The following is a 15,164-nucleotide window of genomic DNA, read 5'->3' as shown; positions in this document are numbered from 1 at the left end:
TGGCCCTTCAGAAAATGTGATGGTAAAGAAAGAGAACGGAATGTTAAATAAAGATATAATAAAATGAGCATCTGACCAGCTCATTATTTTGTATTGAAGTTGAAGTTTTTGCCAAAATTATTAACTACAGCAATTTACCCCATCCTAATGTATTCCACTCTGTATCATGGGATTGGGGAGGGGAGCAGATCAAACCTGTGTTACTCTACCATGCAGAAAGAAGTAAATTAATTTATATAGCACCTGTCATGACCTCAGGTTGTTCCAAAGTGCTTTACAGCCAATGAAGTACTTTTGAAGTGTAATGTTGCAATGCAGGTGGTTGTAATGGTGCTTTACCTCACAGTGATTTTGGGCCCTCTTACTTAAAAACAATATTTAAAAGCAAGTAGCGATACAACAAATATTTCCATATGGGAGCTGATTATAACTCGTACAATACTTTCCATAATCCCAGAGTCAACTGATCATTTTTCATGTGTTTTTGATGAAGTGTTTGAAGTTGCTGATTAAATCTGTGTTAAAGCTCTGTTTCCTTCAAGGCATTCTGTGCTTTCCACTAAAATGCAAAGCATCTCTTTCCACGTATATTAGACATTGCAACAATAGATGTCACAGCAGGTTTTTGATACTCCAGTTTACACTTTTATAAAACATAGGGCGAGGAATTGGGCTCGGTAGCACCCTTTTTTTGGGTGCTACAAGTGCCCTAAGGCTTCCAAAATGGCATTCGTGGCATGCGCGCACACGTCTGATGTGAAGCGCGCCAGACGCCGTCTTGGTAAAGGGGTTAGCGAGCGTGCACTTAATGTCCGCTGGAAATAAATTGTATGCAGAGCAGGCAGAGAATGACATCAATCAGCGTGCAACGCTGACTTGACGCCAGTGCTGCCATTTTGGATCTTCATGCTCCAGCCTATATCCTCTCTTAACCTTGCACAGCTGAACATGTGTTAAGCAGCATTAAGGACTCCCAGTTATGCAGCAGCTATCATAATGTCAAGCAACACATCTCTCAATTTAACTTGAGAGCATGCCGTGGCTGAGTAACCTCTCCAAGAAGTTTGACTAATGACATCAAAGGAATTCAGACTAGCATTTGATTAAAGAACGTGGTACCATCAACCGACAACATTCTGCTTGAAAAGTAAAACTTTTGGCATTGAGCATTGTGGAGTGAGAGACATACAAAAATAACAAGAATAAAAGTAGATATTTTATACAGAGTTCAAATAAATGATGAGATTTTACTTAAGATTTAGTCCTTTTACTATTGCAATTATTTACCACATATCAAATGTTTAACTAAAGTCATTCTGTTTCCCCTCCGCACCCCAGGTGGCAATTATACTGCTGAAGCAATACAGATCAGGGAAATCACAGTCCTTAATTGTAACTCTAGGCGTGTTCAAGGTGGGCGGGACAGGGTGGGCAGAAAACCCCTGTGGAGAGTTCAGCCTGAGGCCCAGGCTGTTTGAAGTCCTCAGCCTCATTTAAATAGTACTGATCCGTCTCCCGCCCAGAGTCGGCAGGAATAACGTCAACGCTGGTTGGAAAAAGCGGGAATTGGGGCGAGTGCTGGATGTCGTTACTGCTGGGGGTTACCAACAGATGCTGTGAGGAAGAAGAAAGGCCAAGGCTGGGGAGATCCAATTATTCATTGCAGGGTGTGGAGGAGCATTTCCATTCCTCCTAGCCCACAAGGACGCCTCAAAGAAATTTAAAAAATAATACTTATCGTAGCCTCTTCTGGTAACTCTGCTGATTCCTGCTAGGTTTCGCTGGCAGCTTTGGTGTTATGCGGGCCTTCTGGTGTTAAAATTGCATTTTGCTGCCGATGACATCATCAGGCTGCAACTTCTGCATGTTGGCCCCTGACTGCCTGGGGTAGGCGGCCCTCCCAGGCCTGAATTCTGCCTGGATAAAATGGTGGTGGGGGCAAGGCGCATCAGGATCGCAGCACGACCCCCCGCCAACATTTTAATGACCAGTCTGACCCATTCGTGTGGGGCGGGCTGAGTTAGAATTGTGGTTTATATGTTTGCTCTCCTGGCCTGTGCAGAGTTTGATGATCTCAGCCAGGGTTCTGTTAAAAGCACTATAGTTGGTAGTAGTAACCTCAACATCGGGTAAGGCAACAATCAGGTTTAACCTATCAACCTTCACTATCTTAACTCTTACATGAACAATAGGTAAGGTACTAGAGGGAGACCAGCTCCCATGGCACTTTAACCCAGCAAGGAATCAAAGCCTTTAGGAGTGGAGCAAAGAAAATTCAGGGGGAAATTGATTTCGTCAAAAAAGCAAAAATAAGAGAGGTACATTTTTTTTACATTTAGCTGATTAAGATTAGTCCATTCAGTCCGTAAGGGTGACCCTGAGCTTCTGGTCGCCTGTCATTTTAATTCACCGCTCCATTCCCACTCGGACCTCACCATCCTTGGCCTCTTGCATTGTTCCACGGAAGCGCAATGTAAACTCGAGGAACAGCACCTCATCTTCCGATTAGGCACTTTGCAGCCTTCCGGACTCAATATCGAGTTCAACAATTTCAGATCATAACCTCGGCCCCTATTACATTTTTACTTATATTTTTTATCCACCCCTTTGTTTTGGTTTTTCCCTCCCCCCTCCCTTTCCTTTTTTTTCTCTCTCCCACATGGCAGCTGTCTCTCATTCTGCCAGAACATTTCACACCTAATCTGAGCTGTCTTTTGTCTCCACTAGTCCTATCACCATCTCGTCTCGTTTTGAATACCTCTTAATGTCTCTTCACTTCTTTTGTTCCCTCCCAGCCCTGCCTTTCGATCTATTTCATTTCCTTTCCAGTTTTGAAAAAGGGTTAGACCCGAAACATCGACTCTAATTTCTCTCCACGGATGTTGCCTGGCCTGCTGAGTTTTTCCAGCATTTTCTGTTGTTATTCAAGATTAAATAAAGTCTGCTAAGCACAAGAAATGGGAGGAGAGACCGATTTCTTGATTCATTTCAGTTGTATGTCTCTGAGGAAATTCTGTTTGTCACAGATATATCAAACACTGGAACTCTGCAGATGCCCTGTGGCCAGTCTAATCAAGACTCCATCCCAATAGTGATAGTTTAAGAGCACAATGCTTCATTTCTGTTTGACATTATACTGAGCAGTGCACAGTTCTACTTTTATTTAATAAGGAAAAGTGCCAAGCTTCCTTGTTGTTTTAGGTTTGTTGATTGTTACAACACTAAATGCAGGTTAGCTGGCTTACCAGAAAACATTTGTACCACTGACTGAAGCATTTTCTTACCGTTGTTATTCATGCACTTCTGGATGTTGCACTTCTGAACCACATCTGGGGACGGCTCAAGCTCACAACTGCTGCTGTCTTCCTCCGTCTTATTAGTTTCCATGTTCATACATTTCACCATCCGGCGCTGTAAGCCTCCTCCACAGGATGCAGAGCACTACGTTATTAGAACAAGTATTTTTTTAATTTAACAGTGTAATAAAAATTTGATCTTCTGTCTTCATCATTTGTATAATAGAGACAAGCAATCTTTAAGACTTGTGGAAACAACCCTGTTGCCTCACTGACAGGAACATATTGATAATATAAGTACTTACTCCAGGTTCAAGTCAACTACAAAATGAAAAAGATAAAGCAAGTCTAAGACAATAGCTGTTTCTTAACTAGCAACACTTTAACAAAAAAAACACTTTCATGTATTTGGATCTTTAAGTTTTGGATTTTGTCCACCCAATTCCCTCCACATCCCCAGTACCCAAATACAGGCAGTAAGGCCAATTAAGTCTAAAAAGTATGTTGTGGGGGAGCCATAAGAGACTCAGTGTACTTTAGTATAATCCCCTTAATTGTATTATTATAGTGCAGCCGGGGACTGCACCTTTAAACTGATTGTTACCTTTACAGTGTGTGTTTGCCTTTATCCTGCGTGGTGACGTCATGACGCCGATCACGTGACCGCCAGTGGCGCAAAGAACATGGGGACGTCATGACGTCAGCTTAGAGAACTTTCCAGCAGTCTTCGACTACCTGGCATCTTGAACGAACGTGTTTTGATTTCCTCCTTGTAACATCCAGCAAACTTCGTTGTTATTAAATTCCAGTCTTTTAATCCATCGAGTTGAGCTGAATTATTTAGTTAGGAACCTCCGTTCCTACATTGGTGACCCCGATCTCGTCGAACAAACTTCGAAGAGAATTCAACATGAGCACAAATGCCGTCGCCCTCAAATTGCCTCAGTTCTGGGAGCAGCAACCAGAAGCTTGGTTCTTACAGACGGAAGCACAGTTTCACCTGCGGGAGATCGTAGCGGATTCAACCCGTTATTTTTATGTGGTCTCCGCTCTCGACAGTGCCACGGCCTCGCGGGTCGTCAGCCTACTGAGCAGTCCACCAGACGAGGGCAAGTATGAGGTTCTCAAAGCTCGTTTACTGCAAATATTTGGCCTTAACAAATCAGAGCGCGCACGCAGGCTCATTGCCATGCCAGGCATCGGGGACTCAAAGCCTTCGGAATTAATGAGCCAAATGCTCACCCTACTTGGTTCGGAAGACCAATGTTTTTTATTCTGAGAATTTTTCCTCTGCCAGCTACCTGACGCGGTGCAGACAGCCTTGGCCAGCTCTGAGATCACCGACTGTGTTAAGCTCGCGGCAGAGGCAGACAACATTTTTGCAGTCTCACAGCAGTGCTGTGCAGCCACGAGGCGCCCTTCTCCTGCGCGTGCGAAGCCCAGCCCTCCTCCAGCAGGCTGGTGCACGTACCACGCCGTTTTGGCGCCAAAGCTCGATGCTACAAGCCTCCCTGCAGTTTCTCCCCCCCCCCAAAAATCCTTCAGCAAGCCATCGCCCTTCGAAAAGGACGACAAGCCCTGAAAAGCGCGTTCAATTTACCATGGCGGTCGGTTCAACGGGGAAATTACTTTTTGTTACGGATTCCACAATGGGGAGGTGATTCCTCTGCGACACTGGGTCCCAGTGCAGCATGTTGCCAGTTTCCAGGCTGGATCTACAATCCGGCGGCTGCGGCCCTGCACTCGAGGCAGCCAATGGCGCGGCGATTCGCACTTTTGGGAAACGGACGGTTACTTTTACTTTCGGCGGTCAGCAGTTCCTCTGGCAATTTATCACTGCCACAGTGTCACAGGCCATACTAGGAGCCGACTTCTTTTGTGCAAATGGTTTTCTAGTCGACGTCAAAAACTGCCGCCTTATTCATGCGTCCACTTACCACGCGGTGCCCTGCCACCGCAGCACCGCCGTGTCCTGGCCGGTCGCCTGTGCGGTACCAGTTCAAGACGGGTTTACAAGCCTACTCAGCGAGTTTCCAGAGCTCACCCGGCCTACCTTCTCGGCAGCGGTCACGAAACATGGTGTGGCACACCATATCACCACGAATGGATCACCGGTTTACGCCCTGGCGCGCAGATTAGAACCCAGCAAACTCGCGGCGGCTAAAGCCGAATTCCAAACAATGGAGCGCCTCAGGATCGTCCGACGCTCCGACAGTCCTTGGTCCTCTCCACTGCATATCATCCCCAAACCAGGTGAAGGGAGGCAGCCTTGCGGTGACTACAGACGACTAAACGATGCCACGACTCCTGACAGGTATCCCATACCTCATATCCAGGATTTCTCAGCACATTTGGCTGGAAACTCAATATTTTCAAAGGTGGATCTCGTCCGCGGGTATCACCAGGTTCCGGTGCACCCCCAAGATGTTCCCAAGACGGCGGTCATCACACCTTTTGGCCTTTTTGAATTTCTCAGAATGCCTTTCGGGTTAAAAAATGCAGCGCAGGCTTTCCAACGGCTCATGGACTCTGTTTTACAGGATTTGCCTTTCCTTTCGTATATCTGGACAATATACTCGTCGCTAGCAAGAACCCCAAGGAACACTTGTTACATCTACGCCAGCTCTTCACTCGGTTAAGCCAGCATGGCCTCATTGTCAACCCGGCCAAATGCCAATTCGGTCTCACCAGCATCGATTTCCTGGGGCACAGGATAACATCGGATGGCGCCGTTCCACTAGCCACCAAGGTTGAGGCTGTTACAGCTTTTCCACGTCCCCTCACTGTTAAGTCCTTGCAGGAATTCCTGGGGATGGTTAATTTTTACCATCGTTTTGTCCCCAAGGCAGCGCAGTTGATGCAACCGCTGTATGAAGCACTGAAAGGGAAATCTGGCAAAGACCTCATCAACTGGACTCCCCAGATGGACCAGGCCTTCCTAGATACCAAAGCAGCACTGGCAGATGCAACCATGCTGGCACACCCTATTCCAGGTGCAACCATCGCTCTCACGACGGATGCTTCGGACTACGCCATTGGAGTGGTGCAGGAGCAGTGGGTAGACGGGACTTGGCAGCCGCTGGCCTTTTTCAGCCGCCAACTACGCAAGAACGAACGCAAGTACAGCACGTTCGATAGGGAGTTGCTCGCCCTGTTTTTGGCTATTCAACATTTTCGCTTTCTGCTAGAAGGACGCCCGTTCACCGCGTTTGTGGGCCACAAACCACTCACGTTTGCCATGGCCAAAACGTCTGAACCTTGGTCAGCGCGGCAACAGCGCCACCTCACCTTCATTTCGGAATTCACCACCGATCTACGACACGTCTCGGGCAAGGACAATCTCGTGGCCGATTGCCTCTCCCGCGCTCCTGTCCTGGCAGTTAACCTGGGCGTCGATTTCACTGGCTTAGCGGAAGAGCAGTTGGCTGACCCCGAAGTTCAAGCGTACCAGACCACGCCTTCCAGTTGCCAAGTCACTGACATTCAGCTCCACTCAGCAGGAACCACCCTTTTGTGCGACACGTCCATGGGAGTGCCTCGTCCCATAGTGCCGGTCGAGTGGCGCAAGAAAGTCTTTCAGGCGATACACGGGTTGTCGCACCCAGGGATGCGAGCTTCACAACGTCTCATGTCCCGCAAGTTCATGTGGAAGGGCATGCACTTAGATGTCCGAGATTGGACAAACAATTGTATTGATTGTCAAAAAGCGAAAGTCATCCGGCATGTTAAAACCCCTTTGGCTGGGTTTCCAGTGCCAGAGCGACAGTTTGACCACGTGCACGTGGATCTAGTGGGTCCTCTCCCCGGTTCATGGGGTTTCACGCATCTCCTCACAATAGTGGACCGCACCACCAGGTGGCCAGAGGCGATTCTGTTGGTCGCTACCACTACAGCTGATATTGCCAGGGCATTCCTGTCGTCGTGGGTGGCTCGCTTCAGCGTCCCATCCGACATATCATCGGACCGAGGTCCACAATTCACTTCCAAATTATGGAACGCCGTTGCACACGGCTTAGGTACCAAGCTACACCATACCACCGCCTACCATCCACAGGCGAATGGCCTGTGCGAAAGGTTCCATCGGTCGCTTAAGGCATCCCTTCGTGCCAGCCTGCGCGGATCCAACTGGGTAGACAGATTGCCTTGGGTGATGCTAGGGCTAAGGATGGCTCCCAAGGAAGACCTTCAGTCTTCATCTGCTGAGTTAGTTTACGGGCAAACCTTGAGGGTCCCTAGTGGCTTCCTGCCTCCGCATACAGAACCGTGGTCTGCAACTCAGCAGCTTATCCAGCATCGCGAGGCGGCCAAGAACTTCCTGCCCATTCCGACCTCGCATCATGGCTTACAGAGGCCTCATGTTCCTGCGGACCTCATGTCCGCCGATTATGTCTTCATCAGGCACGACGCGCACAGAGACCCACTTAAACGACCATACGCCGGCCCATTTCGTGTCATATCTGCCGGTGAGAAATATTTCACCGTCGACGTATGCGGCATCGACCGTCTGAAGGCCGTTCACCTCAATCACACTGAAACAATAGTGCCTGCCCAGCCACCTCGCCGAAGATGACCGCCGTTGCATGCCGATTCATCATTACAACAGCCAGCTGTTGAACCGCCTACAGATGCCTCACCATCGTTTTCGCAGTCAGACACTGCGTTCGCCGCACCTGACATGCCGCAGCAACCACAGCCAGGCTCCATGCTTTCTCCCGACGTTCCACTTCCGCCGCCTGAGGGTCGTCGACGCTCGGAGAGAACCATCAAGCCCCCTGTTCGTTTGACACTGGCCATTAACGGGGATTCTGGGGGGGCGCCTGTGGAGGAGCCACAAGAGACTCAGTGTACTTTAGTATAATCCCCTTAATTGTATTATAGTGCGGCCGGGGACTGCACCTTTAAACTGATTGTTACCTTTACAGTGTATGTTTGCCTTTATCCTGCGTGGTGACGTCATGACGCCGATCACGTGACCGCCAGTGGCGCGAAGAACGTGGGGACGTCATGACGTCAGCTTAGAGAACTTTCCAGCAGTCTTCGACTACCTGGCATCTTGAACGAACGTGTTTTGATTTCCTCCTTGTAACATCCAGCAAACTTTGTTGTTATTAAATTCCAGTCTTTTAATCCATCGAGTTGAGCTGAATTATTTAGCTAGGAACCTCCATTCCTACAATGTACCCTTTTTTTTTTTACATATCTCGGTGCCAGAAGCCTTCTGGCTCTTGTTTTTGGACAGTGGCCAGAAGGCCCCACAGTCAATAACCATTACTACAGCACTGAATTACTACCTATGATTCTGGATGCAGGCCCAAGCTAATAACCTGAAGCCAGAAATTCAGGCAGCTTCAAGTTATGTTAGGTGAAGCACAATTCAGGTGTACCATGGCCAATAAATTAAATTTTATTCTTATTGCCAGGGATGCCAGGATTTTTTATTCAGTGTTTTCAAAGTCTGCCCATTGAAAATTAATTCCATTGGTTTATTGGAACTGTTAAGCCCACATTTTTACTACCTGTGATTACAGGATTTTCCCAAAATTTTTACCAGTGTTGTTGGGGATCATTTTCTCCAGTTCTATTTTTCTGCAAATCAGTGGCCTTGAGCATAAGTCTGTGGTTTGACAGCTAAAAGGATTGAAATAAACATTTAAGTAAATTGAGATTGTGGGCTCAGACTTGAATTTTAAAACCCAGGACCTGCAAATATAGCAAGTCTAAAGTCTTGACACAAATTAATTGTGATATTTGTTTATAAATCAGCACAAGTATATTGCCTAACAATGTTTTACCACTGATGGCGCCCTTCTAATGAAACTACATTGCCTGTTTTTAAAATAATTTATGAAAGTGTGTATTTCACAGATCACAGAAACCCCACAGTGCAGATAGAGGCCATTTCGGCCCATCGAGCCTGCACCGACACATATCCCACCCGATCCCCGTAACCCCTACACCAACACATATCCCACCCTATCCCCGTATCCAATCCCCCTAACACTAAGGGTCAATTTATCATAGCCAATCAACCTAACCCGCACATCTTTGGACTGTGGGAGGAAACCGGAGCACCCGGAGGAAACCCACGCAAACACGGGGAGAATGTGCAAACTCCACACAGATAGTCACCCGAGGCCAGATTCGAACCCAGGTCCCTGGCGCTGTGAGGCAACAGTGCTAACCACTATGCCACAGGCAGCTTTTTACTAAAATAAAAACAAAAAATGCTGCCTGACCTGCTGAGTATTTCCAGCATTTTCTGTTTTTATTTCAGATTTCCAGCATCTGCAGTATTTTGCTTTTGTATTAGCTTTTTACTAAAGCTTAGTTTGTAAAAAAGAAGGAATGAATCTTATCAGCAAAATTTTTCAAAATGCTCCATTACAAAGAATTAACTGATTAGATTGGATTTGATTTGGACTAGGCTGGTGGATTTGATTTGATTGGTTTGGATTTGATTTGGACTAGGCTGGTGGATTTGATTTGACCGGATTGGATTTGATTTGATTAGACTTGCACTGGACTGGTGGATTTGATTTGATTTGAGCGTTAATATCCATTCGTTTCTGTTGATTGTTTTTGTTAAATAATGACGTATATTGATTGTTCCCGGGCAAGGTACATAGCCCAGAAGGGTGAAGAAGTTTAAATAATAGGCACAGTTAAATTAACACGATTGCAGAAACTGCTGATTAAGTTAATAAATGGGCCAATTAACGCTACACATTTAAGTCCTTCATTTCCAGGAGTTGCTACTCCATCAGTGGAAATGTGACAGAGTAGAACTCTGATCATGGATGCAAACGCTGGGCCAAATTTAATAACCAAGTCATTAACATAATTGGGGTGACCTGCCTGTGATGGTAAGAGCACATCAAAGGCACCTGCCCTGACAGAAGACTGGAAAATTGGACTGTTGCCATGCCACTCCGATGGCAAAATAAAAGCCCAGGAAGGGTTCAAAAGGTAATTTGTGACATGCTCCTAAGGGAGAAAAGGCCCAAGTCCAGCAAAGCAATTGATTACCTTTGCTGGCAGTACTTTGTGGGTCTCACATCATCTCTCAGGTTGCAAGAGTTCCACTGGGCCTTACAAGCCCACCCGTAATGGGTGAAATTCCTGGGGTAGTCTGGGAACTCCCCAGACATGTCACCTTGGCAAAGGGAGTGCGGGCAGAAGACTTGCCTGCTCCCTCCTGACTGGAGTTTCATGCACTGGTCAGATGGGTCGGAATCCTGGCAGAAGTAGGTTGCACTCCAGATTCCACCTCCCACTGGGTGCGGTGCTCACCGTCCAGCCTCTCCAGCCCTCAACATTTAGAGGCCTTTGTGTCAATGAGAAGCAGTTTGGGGTTTGCAGCAACAAAACCCATGTACTGCAAGGGGTATGAAGCCAGCCAAATCAAATTTAGACAGGTCTCCATTAGATAGTCTCAGGGAACTTTTAAAACTTCACTTTAATCTTTTTAATCATTGATATTTCAGTTCCGAAGGCAACATTCCACCCATCGGTACCTGTGGCAGTGTTAGCTCGCTGCTGGAGCTAACTATTCAAATTCCATTCCCTACTGTTTCCCGTACCTTTTAATATCTTTCTTCAAGCGTTCAATGTACTCTTAAATTCAATGATTGACCCAGTTTCAATAGCCACATGGGGCAAAATATTCAACATGCATGAAGATAATTCTTCCAGTTTTATAAATTCCCAGTTGAACTACAGACAGTGTGAAACTGAAGCCGTGTGAGACTACCGCCTGGAGGCCTGTCTGAATTTTATTTGGCTTCTAATGCTAATCCTGAGTTTATATGATATTAACACTGAATCAGCAGGCTGTGGAAATAATAGTTCACTATTTGTCCTCTCAAATCCTTTCATAATTAGTAATATTAGCAAAGAGCAGACTGCCTTGTGTCTGTTGGGTCACAAAGAGAGGTTAGGTGGTTGAGGCAGTTCAACATTATTGAATGTGAAGTAGTATGTCTTTTTTTTTATTCATTGATGGGATGTGGGCGTCGCTGGCTAGGCCTGCATTTAGTGCCCATCCCTAATTGCCCTTGAGAAGATGGTGGTGAGCCGCCTTCTTGAACCGCTGCAGTCCATATGGTGTAGGTACACCCACAATGCTGTTAGGAAGGGAGTTCCAGGATTTTGGCCCAGCGACAGTGAATGAACGGCGATACAGGTCCAAGTCAGGATGGTATGTGGTTTGCAGGGGAACTTGTAGGTGGTGATGTTCCCATGCGTCTGCTGCCCTTGTCCTTCTAAGTGGTAGAGGTCGTGGGTTTGGAAGGTGCTGTCTTGAAATAAAGATCAGCGAATGGAAATAAGGGCAGAGTAGAATTGTGGTTATGTTACTGGGTTGGCAATCCATGTGCCTGGACTAATGGTCTAGAGAATGTGGGGAGAATTTTAACCTAAAAAAACATGGGCTTGGGGGCATGGGAGTAGTTAAAGTGTTAAAAATCGGAATCCTGATATGAACACACCTCAAAGCCACCACTTCCGGTTTTAACGGAGGTGGTACGGTGGGTATTCGGGCAGCCAATCTGCTGTCAGGAGGCGGGTCATCTAATTAATATAATAATGAGGCTGGCAGCCTCTTCTTTAACCTCCATTTTGTCTTTATCTTTAGCTGGTTGGGTTTTGCACACCTCGTGAAACCTGCCAGCTAATGTTGAATCCAGGAGGTAAGTGCCTTTAAACTTACCTCCTGAATCCAAGGTCCTTGCCTGACCCACCCCCCGCGATCAGAGACTCCCCTCGAGGCCTCTGATCACTCCTCCAGGCCTCCACCCGCCCCCAGGCCTCCGATCTCTCCATGGGGCCTCCCCGCCCATCCTGCTCCTCCGCCCCTCCCCATGCTGTTCCTCCGGCCCCCGATCCTCTTTCGACCCCCCACCTGGTGCTCCTCCGACCCCCAATCTTCTTCGGACCCCCACCTCCACATCCTCCTCCGCCTGATCTTCTACCCGCTCGCCCCCTCCCGTGGTGTCTGATATGAGCAGCTTCATTATCACAAGAGCACAAATAGGAAAGCATTGTCAAGAAGCGTTTCCCCTAAGAGGGAAAGAATTCTGCTCATTTTTCAACATTGACAGGAGTTCAAATATTTTAAATAATGGAAAGCTTTCTCCTAAATTGACACTGATTCTCTGCTTCTCCTTTTGCTCTGATGATCTTTGCAGAGATAGACAGTGAAACAAAGAGCCAGAGAGACATAGAGAGAGACAGAGGGACATGGAGAGAGAGAGAGAGAGAGAGAGAGGGACAGGGACAGAGGGAGAGAAAGAGACAGGGACAGAGAGAGAGAGGGAGAGAGAGACAGGGACAGAGAGAGAGAGAGACAGGGGCAGGGAGAAAGAGAGGGAGAGAGAGAGGGACACAGAGAGAGAGGGACAGAGAGAGAGAGAGACAGGGACAGAGAGAGAGAGAGAGACAGAGAGAGAGAGAGAGACAGGGACAGAGAGAGGGAAAGAGAGAGGGAGAGAGAGAGAGACAGGGACAGAGGCCGCAATTTTCTGCTCTGTGTCGGGATGGATACGGGTCAGCTGGTTTCCGGGCTCCGGTCCTGCCCCCAGCTGTCTCCGCTCTGTAATCGGGATTTTCCCTTGATTGACCTTGTTAAGCTTGCCCTGCAGGTTTACCGGCCAATTAACAGGAAGCTGGTCTGCTGACGTCATTTGATGACGCGTCATCTGCCGGTTTCCTTAAAGGGACCACACACAATTTTATTTTGACAGTTGATTTTTCAGTGTTTGACAGCATTGAGGTGCTGCAAACACTGAAAATCATTGCACAAAGGTGAACTCTTGCACCCAGGCTCCCCAATGACTCCCTCTATATGCTTATGGAGGGAGTCACAGTACACAGGGATGTTATCTTCCCTTCCAAGGGCGGAAGAGACCTCCCCAGGACACCAACTTACATAAGAACATAAGACGTGGGAGCAGGAGTAGGTCATTTGGCCCCTTGAGTCTGCTCCACTATTCAATAAGATCATGGCTCATCTGACCTTGGCCTCAACTCCACTTCCCTGCCTGCTCCCCATAACCCTTGACGCCCTTACCTTTCAAAAAACTTACCTTGGACCTCCACCCAACCCTCTCTATCTACTTTATTACTTCCCCATCTCACTAGGTCTGATTGTTTCATTGGCTCCGATGTTGCTGGAAAAGATGGCAACTGCAGGTGAGGTGACTGAAGCGATCTGTCACTGGTGAGTGAGGTTCTCCCAATGTGGTGGCACTGGACATATAGGGCTCGATTTTCCAAGCCCCGAGGAGGCAGGTTTGGAGGCGGAGTGGTGGGAAAATTGCAGAATCGGGGGGCAGGAACCCATCCCGCCCCCAACCTGCCTCCGTGCCAGTATCCCAGGAGGCAGGTACCCGACCTGTGCTGGTGTAAGGTTCTCAAAATTCTCACATTCCCCAAAAGGGACCCTGATTCTGGACAAGTTATTAAAAAGGGTACACAAAAGAAAATGGCTTCTGAAACCTCGTGACAGAAGCCTGCAGGATTTTAAAAGCAAGGCCCTGCAAAAGCAGGCCCATTCAAAGCTTTGAAAAGAAACCTGACATGCATGGATCTGTGAAAGACTTTGTCATTTCTAAAGCCAGACAGCTAGGTAAACACAAAATATGCATTCTTCATCTTGAAACAGATCAAATCAGGATAGACCTAATCTTGAGGTCATTAACTTTCTGCATAAATAATCGGTAACAGCTGAAAGTAGTTACCAAGTCAGGAAAAGACGATTAAAATTCATAAATGACAAACGGCCAGGATATTGAAGCCGTTAAGGAGATAACCGCCCCAAAAGCAGTTAAAGTGAATGACTGTAATCACTTTAGACGAGCCTGTCAAAATTAAACAAAGGCCTCGCCCTGATTTGGCACGCAGATAAGGGAATGACGGACCTGTATAATTGTAGGCCCACCGGTAGCCAAGGTCTCTGCTCTTCCCGCTCTAACACCGAGGACGCCCACCATATCACCGGGGCCAAACATTCAGCACGGCAGAAGAGGGCCAGCCATCGGGGCACGATAAGGAATAGAGCCAAATAGCAAGATCAAGGTAACAACTGAGGACAACTAGGCTGCAACCGCAGCCTTGCATGACCAAGCCGACCCCGAAGGCCACCAACCGAGCCCAGCCGCAACGAAACTCGACGACCAAACCACCACAAGAAGAACAAAACCCAAGGTTTCCACTCTACAACCTAAGGTATCCAACAAAAGACTTTACTGTCCCTATCTCTGCTGAAAGAAAAGGGGACTTACCGGATAAATCCATGACTGCGCCATTACCGCATCAGCGGACTCAACCCAACTGAGGAACCATCACAGTTCCCAAGACTGAGACCACGTGGGGGCGGCAGGCCCCAAAGGACACAAAGAGCGAACCCCAAAACCACAACAGGTAGTTAACAGGCAGTTTTTTGCCTAATCCCTATTTTTAGCCCTGAAGTGTGGGCTGTCTGACGGCTCCAAACCACACCAAGTTAGCGAGGCGGACCGTCGGTCTGCAGGGGTTGGAGGGGTTGAGATGTCCGTTGTGCAGGTGAGTGATGGGTGCATGTGAGCAGAGGTAAGTGTGTGAGGTAAGTGTAAAGTGTTTTAATAAGTTTTACTTACCTTTACTTTCTCCTGCAGGCTTCCTTCCTTCAGTTCTCGGGAGTCCCTCAGCTCACCGGCACAGAAAGCAGAATGGCCGCTGAACTGTCAAAAGCTGCAGCCTCTGCTTTCTGGTCTGGAGAGCTCTCTAACTGAGTCTGAGTAGAAGGACTCAAGTTAGAAGACAGATTGTCAGCGTTTGACAGCTTCACCGAGCTGTCAAACGCTGATTTTTCATCTGTCAAAAGCTCTTGAC

At 47.5% G+C, this 15,164-nt stretch overlaps 1 protein-coding gene across 1 annotated transcript in view; it reads right to left on the bottom strand.

Moving 5' to 3' along the window:
• Positions 1–15,164, bottom strand: part of LOC147123535 (A disintegrin and metalloproteinase with thrombospondin motifs 12-like) — a 967,639-nt gene that overhangs the window by 115,308 nt on the left and 837,167 nt on the right. Inside the window, exon 23 of the mRNA XM_085974208.1 lies at positions 3,285–3,441. Coding sequence (XP_085830334.1) covers positions 3,285–3,441 — 157 coding nt within the window. The remainder of the gene's footprint in view (positions 1–3,284; positions 3,442–15,164) is intronic.

Source organism: Somniosus microcephalus, chromosome 2 (assembly GCF_052327205.1).
Source record: "Somniosus microcephalus isolate GS21.2 chromosome 2, FLI_Smic_1.0, whole genome shotgun sequence".
NCBI classification, from domain to species: Eukaryota; Metazoa; Chordata; class Chondrichthyes; order Squaliformes; family Somniosidae; genus Somniosus; species Somniosus microcephalus.
The sequence above is the reverse complement of the archived record's forward strand: the minus strand, read 5'-3'. Positions and strand labels throughout refer to the sequence as shown.